At 29.6% G+C, this 7688-nt stretch overlaps 2 protein-coding genes across 2 annotated transcripts in view; one reads left to right on the forward strand and one right to left on the reverse strand.

The window, feature by feature from the left end:
- Window positions 1-818, reverse strand: part of LOC136797213 (antifreeze protein Maxi-like) — a 4431-nt gene extending 3613 nt beyond the window's left edge. The window contains exons 1-2 of the mRNA XM_067053167.1: window positions 674-818; window positions 56-621 (exon numbers count right to left, since the gene is read on the reverse strand). Of these exons, the coding sequence (XP_066909268.1) occupies window positions 56-621; window positions 674-818 (711 nt within the window). The remainder of the gene's footprint in view (window positions 1-55; window positions 622-673) is intronic.
- A 257-nt stretch (window positions 819-1075) lies between these two features.
- Rpi (Ribose-5-phosphate isomerase) overlaps window positions 1076-7688 on the forward strand; it is a 9442-nt gene continuing 2829 nt past the window's right edge. The window contains exons 1-6 of the mRNA XM_014415113.3: window positions 1076-1331; window positions 1410-1470; window positions 2643-2758; window positions 2828-2961; window positions 3369-3510; window positions 4676-4778. Coding sequence (XP_014270599.1) covers window positions 1191-1331; window positions 1410-1470; window positions 2643-2758; window positions 2828-2961; window positions 3369-3510; window positions 4676-4778 — 697 coding nt within the window. The 5' untranslated portion in view covers window positions 1076-1190. The remainder of the gene's footprint in view (window positions 1332-1409; window positions 1471-2642; window positions 2759-2827; window positions 2962-3368; window positions 3511-4675; window positions 4779-7688) is intronic.

Below are 7688 nucleotides of genomic sequence, written 5' to 3' on the forward strand. Positions count from 1 at the left end.
TAGTAGTAGTAGTAGTAGTAGTAGTAGTAGTAGTAGTAGTAGTAGTAGTAGTAGCAGCAGCAGCAGCAGCAGCAGCAGCAGCAGCAGCAGCAGTAAGAGCAGTAGGAGCAGCAGCAGTAGTAGCAGCAGCAGTAGTAGCAGTAGCAGTAGCAGCAGTAGTAGTAAGAGCAGTAGGAGCAGCAGCAGCAGCAGTATCAGTAGCAGTAGTAGTAGTAGTAAGAGCAGTAGGAGCAGCAGCAGTAGTAGTAGCAGCAGCAGTAGCAGTTGTAGTAGTAGTAGTAAGAGCAGTAGGAGCAGCAGCAGTAGTAGTAGCAGTAGCAGTAGCAGCAGCAGTAGTAGTAGTAAGAGCAGTAGGAGCAGCAGCAGCAGCAGCAGTAGCAGTAGCAGTAGAAGTAGTAGTAGTAAGAGCAGTAGGAGCAGCAGCAGTAGTAGTAGCAGTAGTAGTAGCAGCAGCAGCAGCAGCAGCAGCAGCAGCAGCAGCAGTAAGAGCTGTAGGAGCAGCAGCAGTAGTAGCAGCAGTAGTAGTAGCAGTAGCAGTAGCAGTAGCAGCAGCAGTAGTAGTAGCAGTAGCAGGAGTATGATATGAGTATGCTAGCAGAGAGCACCAGTCTCCTGCTCTAGCTGGTATCAAGCCTTATAAGAATCAGTCCTAAGAGCTTGTGGGTGTAAGGACTTTGAAATAACAACTCCAAAATTACTTGTTCAAGGAGTAGAGATTCTCGTAGAGTCCCGAAGGGATTGATAGGGGACTTAGCGTTTTGTCTCGATAATGTGCGCTTAATTTTCTTTGTATTGTATAAAATAGCTTTATTAGTCATTTTAATTGAATTTTTCGCCGGCTCGTTTGATAAATATTTTCTTATTTTTAGCGATGTAACTCTGAATTCAAACGCCTTTAAACGGATTATTGTGAGGTTTCGACTCCTGAAAATTTGAGGAATCTGTTGTTCTACAATAACAACAATATTCGATCTCGTTGGATGCTGAATTATATAATATTAAAGCGAAGTATTTTGTTTAATATTAATTTATTTTTTTCTATGTATCCTAATTTTTTATGTAACGTAAAAAGTTACATATAATTGATATGAGGTCTCTTTAACAAGAAATTGTTAACTTTGATCCTTCTTATCTGTCGCGGGAAAGATCTGAATCACTGATAATACAGATATGGGTAGTTTGTAAGGCCGATGATTTTTTACCGCCGTTTGCATTTAAATACCGTTTCATGTGTTTTAAAGAATTTTAATTCAAAGGTATCCTCACCAATGGCTCCTATTGAAGAGTCCAAAAGGAGGGCTGCGTATCAAGCTGTTGATGATTTCGTCAAAGTATTTATACCAAAATATTAAATATTTAACACCGCTTATCGATCCTGAGATATTTTATTTAAATATTTTTTTTTTTAGGATGGTATGAAACTTGGTATAGGTAGTGGATCTACAATCGTATATGCTGTTCAGAGGATAGGTAATCATATTTTAGATTGTAATTCATTAGAAAACATATCCACTGATAAATAATTTTTTATTTTCCAATCAAGAATAAGTAATTTTTAATCCGAGATCAGTTTTATTATTGTTGAAAATGATTTATCTGTTAGTTGAAGATTATGATATCTTTACAAAAGAACAATTCTAGGCAGGCAGTTCAGAAGAAAAAAAAATGTTTTCCTGAATGGCAAAGAGCATGAATCTGAAATCTTATTTTTAACATGTTGTAATGTATATTCTATGTCCTTCCACTATCTTAGAAAAACATCTGAACTTCTTTTTTCAGTTGAATTCTTTCATCTAGGTACTGAAGAAATCCCAAAATTTGTTCACCAATTTTGTTTTCATTTTGGAACATTTTATTATTGCTGCCTTATAGAGAAGGGAGTAAGTATAAATTCCGGCCTGAACTGTTGTGAAGCCCTGTGTAAATATTTAGTGTGAAGCCCCTTATATTGTGATGGACCCAATCTTGTAGGATTATATTATATTATAGTTATATTCCTACATCTTGTCAATGTGATCTTGCCTGATCTGTGAACTTTTATAGTTCACTTCATCTTTTTATATGATCTGAAACTAACAAACACAAATTTTTTCAATTCTTATTGGAATGCATATGTTTATAAGAGTGCGGTCCAGTGTAGCCGCACCGATTTCACCTCTCTGGTGCAGGCTCTGCTTCCTTCAGCATTAACAGTGCATACTTTTTCATGAATAATTTGTTACTTGGAGATGTAACAGTGTTTTCCGTAGTTAATGTAAACTATACTAATATATTTCAAGTTGTTGAAAATTCTGAAAAAATTGTTGGAAACTAATTTTCTGAGATTTCCATATTCTTTCAAACTGGCAACTGAAAACGATAAATTAAAAGTTATCTCTAGAGCTGCATTGTGAAATTCAAACCAGCTGTACATTTTTTGAATTTTTTCAGAATAACACATTAAAAATCTAAATTTTTAAAGATCAGAATTTATATCAGATCAGAAGATCTCATCTTCTGATCTGATATAAATTTAACTTTAAAAGCTAGATATTATAAAAATAATTCTTCAGTTAAAGCTTTCTTAAATTTCTTTCGGTGATCATTCTTCTTTTAACCATGTTTTTGTTTACATTTTCTGATTTTAATTGTATTTTTCTCAGCGGAAAAAGTTAAAAATGAAGGTTTGAAAGTCATATGCGTTCCTACTTCCTTCCAAGCTCACCAACTAGTTGTTTCAAACAACCTTCAACTGGGAAACTTAGAACTTCATTCTGAGGTTTTATACTTGATAAATAATGAAGTTTGATAATTTTTTTTATTTTCTTATTGTTTTCTTTGTTTACAGCTTGATGTTGCCATAGATGGTGCTGATGAAGTTGATTCAAATATGACATTAATCAAAGGTGGCGGTGGGTGCCAGACACAAGAAAAAATAGTGGCTTCATGCGCCAACAAATTTGTTATAGTAGCCGATTATAAGTAAGATAACTGAACATTGAGTAATTTGTATATGTGGGAATATAAAATTGTTAAAATTACTGTATAATTTTAGCAATGTAAAATATTTTAATTGTGAATGGGTAGCCCAGTGATAAGCGGTGGTTTGGACCAAATTACCTCCTTGCGCAACTGTTGGTCTAGTAACAATATTTCCTTGTGAAGTACTACCTACACCCCTCATCCTTCATGGGTTGTAGTGTTATAGATTTTTTTAGTAATATTTTAATTGAAAAATAATTACAGAAATTTATTAAAATGGATTATACATCTAATATTTTCATATTTAATCAGATCATTTTTTTTTACCTGTCTCTAAATAAAATTTAGAGCTCTCTATGTATTACTAACAATTAGATTTTGACAATTTGCATTTTAATGATTTACAGGAAAGATTCAAAATATCTTGGAGAACAGTACAAGAAAGGAATCCCCGTAGAAGTGATACCGATGGCCTATGCACCTGTATCTAATAGAATAAAAAAATTATTTGGTGGTCAAGCTCAATTGAGAATGGCGCAAATGAAAGCTGTAAGTTGATATTTAAATGTGTTTCATTAGTAGTTCTATTTTTAATTAATATTGGCTACATAAATATTTAATCATATTTCTAATTTAATTGTTTGTTTTTATAAAATATGGTGCTGTGCGTGAATCATAAAGAAATGTTTTACAAACAAGTGCTTCTTTTTTGTATGAATGAGTTATTACAGTTAAGAGTGTTAAATATGTTTAAAAAGCACAAGAATCTTAAGTATTTCAAGTTTAAACTAAGAAAATTTGTGTTTTCCACATTTATAATTGTAAGTTGGTTAAATAAAAATGTATGTACACAAAAATCAAAAACTAAGAACATTATGTATCCATTAGCATTGAGAAATTTAATTTTTTATTTTTACAAATAAAATTAGTTTATTTATAAAAAATGTATTTAAGGTGAATGTAAATTTGTTAACATTTAAAGGCAAACTTATTTCAATAATTTTAATTAATAAACAAAATGTTCTGTTTTGGCTAGTATGCCATAGAAATCCTTTTAAACCTCCTCTATCCTGGAAGTTTGGATCTGTGAGTATATATCAGAATGTGCAACTGAAATATCTAATCCTGAGAATGGAACATATTATGTATTGAAATGTAGAACATTTTGTTTATTAATTAAAATTGGTTAAGTAATTTTTCTTTTAAATTTTAAAATGAGTTTTTTGTTTTTTGGAGGGTTGTAGAATGTCACTGGTACAGCTATTAGCATAAAGATCAAGTAAAAAAAATTAAATAAATGTAAAATGAAGATGATATGGATGCAGTCAAAGATAAAACTCAAATAGTAATTAAACTATTTAATTTGAGCCGACATTTTGCCCCATGTTGCAGGGCTTCATCAGAGCTAAAAAAGATACAAAAACTAAAATACAAACATCTGTTTTTAGCCCTGATAAAGCTTTGCTAAAACGTTGGCTCACATTAAATAGTTTAATTTATATGTGAGTTTTTTCTTTAACTGCACCTGAACCTTCTTCCTTTTATATGTTATACACAATCAACAATTTTCCAATCAAAAAATTAAATTTAATATTTTTTTTTATGTAAAAGGGGATTTTAAAGCCATCGGATACAGCTGATAATAGATAAACATGAATTTTTTATGATGATTCATTTGTAAACATATTGTTATTTATTTAATTTATATTTTAAGGGTCCGGTAGTCACGGATAATGGAAACTTCATTATCGACTGGCTTTTTCCAAATGATATTAGCGACTGGAATAGTGTCAATAATGAAATCAAAATGCTCGCTGGTAAGTAGTAGAAAACATGAATGCATTAAGATTTTTATTCCATACCTCAGTAGCCAGAAGTAAACTAAGGCTTTGATCTTAAGATTTTTTTTTTGTTATAAATGGTTTTGAAATTTAGATTCTTTCAATGGTAAATTATTGTAAGCACAGTGTACCCTGTATAATTGAAATCTCAAGGGACCAAGGATTTTTTATCACTTAAAGTAGCTTTCATTTAGCCAATTTTCCTAGTAGGCAGATTTAAAATGACATTGGTCTTTAGTGAGTGATTGCAATGTAAAACTCTTCCTTCTTAAATTTCTTTATTGTAATACATCATAAACAACATTTTGGGTCCATCGCCCCATCATCAGGTTCTCTACAATACAAATTAACATAATTCATAATATGCATACATTTAACCAGCAAACATTTTTTATTTAAAACAATTGTCTTAATATAATTATATCCTCACATTTCATAATTAAACTGGTCTCCTTATTTAGTTTTTGTATAATATTCACAATAATAATATTGCTTCTTTCAGTTTGTTTTTAAATAAATTAATAAATAAAATTTCATATATAAAAAAATAAGGAGAAACCTAAAACCATTATATTAATAATAGTTTAATTAAGGTTATCCTTACCATAGTGATAACAAATGGATTACACTGTGCTAATTATCTCCCACCTCTATTCCTTTAAAAGATGAAAAGTAGATTAACAACTATTTTTAAAATATATTTGCATTACTTTAATACTATATTAAAATTTATATAACATAATTCTATACTGATGTTTAATTATTTATATATAAGAAGATTGTCAGGGTTGCGGTCAAAAGAGTAACAAAAATAGATAAAATTATAAAATAGATTATTTTCACGATATATAAATACTACAGTTGTTATCATTGTTTAATTATTTTTCTTACTTATTTCTTTGTAATTTTTTTTTTGTAATACTACTCTTTATTTAGTTTTACTTATTATTATTTACTTCTTTTACAATCATTGTTATTACATCCTGTATTGTATTAACTACCCTACTATATTTCCTTCATTATAATCTCGTATTATTAGTAACAATATATGTCATTCTTCAATTCTTAGTTATTCCTAAGTTAAAAATTATTATAGTTATTGTTATTATGATATTTCTGTATCTTTCTCTTATCATTTTTCATTTTTGTCATATCTTTATGACTACTTCTTGTATGTTTACACGACGTATTTGAAATAGAAATATAGCCGTTAAATGGCTGGCTACCTCCTCCCCACTTCTGCTTCATTGTTGGCTTCTGTTTAACCGTTCGTTTTGAACAGATAGGTTTCCTGACTTGTTCTTTGCTCTTTTAATATCATTATTATTTTTTTAAAATTTATAATTATTCTTTCAAGACGTTTATTTAATCTCTACTTTCTTCTTTTTTATTTTACGTGTTTTTTAAAAAATTTTTACTCTTGCCAGTGTTACTTATTTTTATTCATATCATTGTTTATTCAAGTTTGTTTTATACTGATACTATTTATGTCTTCCTTCCTTTTATTTATATGTAATTTCTTATCACTTTATTTTTACATAATATTTATCCTAGCTTAAATTACCTTATTGTTGTAATATTCTCAGTTTTATTTTTTTTTTTTTTTTTGTATCTTTTTAGCCCTGATGAAGCCCACAAAGTGGGGCGAAACATCAGAAAATAAATAGTTGTAAACTATTTTTGTTTCTCTTTTGACCGCAACCCTGACAACCCCTTCTTATATATCAATTTTTATGGTCAACTATATATACATATATTTAATTATTTATATTTCTAAATGGTTTATAATATCCATATAATGTGCTTAATTTTTTAGTGTCAGTCTTAAAATTAATTGCATTACCAATGTTTTTAGTTATGTGTATTACTTCAGTAATTTTCCTATTTTTTGTGTGATTGACTGAAGCCAAAATTTTAGGGTTTTTATGATGCTGGGGGCCAGAACATTGTTTATTATAGCTTAAAATAAAGAAATTTAAGAAGGAAGAGTTTTTCAATACAACTCATAAAAAATATGCAAACATTTAGTAATGAACCTATAATATTAAGAAAACAGTTGTCTTATTTATAGAGGGTCCTTCTCCCTTAAGAGGCATCAAAATGCACTAATTAAAAAAATACATATTTTATGTTTTTATATGTATGCACTTTTATTTTTGAAACCAATACAAAACTTATGGCCTTAAAAAATCAATTGTATTGGTTCGTATTTAAATGCTACAAGCTTTAAGGTGTTTTTCGATGACATAAATTTGATCAGTCAATTGTAAATCAGTAAATTTGATATAGTCAGCATTATCAATAGTTGACATCTAAAAACATTTATGTAAGGTTTCTAATATTTTTTCTATCGCTCGACTTTAAACTATAAAATCCTACAATAACTTAAATTTTTCAGCAGTTGTTAATGAATTACACTTTTGTTCTGAAATTTTGTGCACTTTAATTCACTTTTTATTATACAAAACCTTTTATAGTACTGAAAACAGAGCATATACAGAAGAAATTTTTGCATAAAAACCTGTGGGAACCTGTCCAAACCTGATAAATTAACTTACTTATACACGCTATTGAGGCACCAAGTCCCAATTAAAGAAATAAAATTTCAATCACAAAGGTCTGAAAATCCTCAGTAAGAGAGCTATTAGAGTATAGGAACCTCATTGTAATTATCAGTAGTAGAGGTTTCTCACATATCCAGGGCCCACTTAACCTGGTTATACTATATATAGTTTAAATATTATACACGGTTTATATATTATAGATAGTTTTAAACAGTGCCCAAAATCGCTGTTAATTTTTGACGTGACAACGTCTTATAAATCATTTTGTGGGATGCAATGTTAGAAAAAGTGTCCCGTAACGGAAGTAGATTGTTTTGTTTAC

This window comes from Halyomorpha halys, unplaced genomic scaffold (assembly GCF_000696795.3).
Source record: "Halyomorpha halys isolate HHAL.00 unplaced genomic scaffold, Hhal_1.1 Scaffold93.1, whole genome shotgun sequence".
In the NCBI taxonomy this organism is placed as follows: domain Eukaryota; kingdom Metazoa; phylum Arthropoda; class Insecta; order Hemiptera; family Pentatomidae; genus Halyomorpha; species Halyomorpha halys.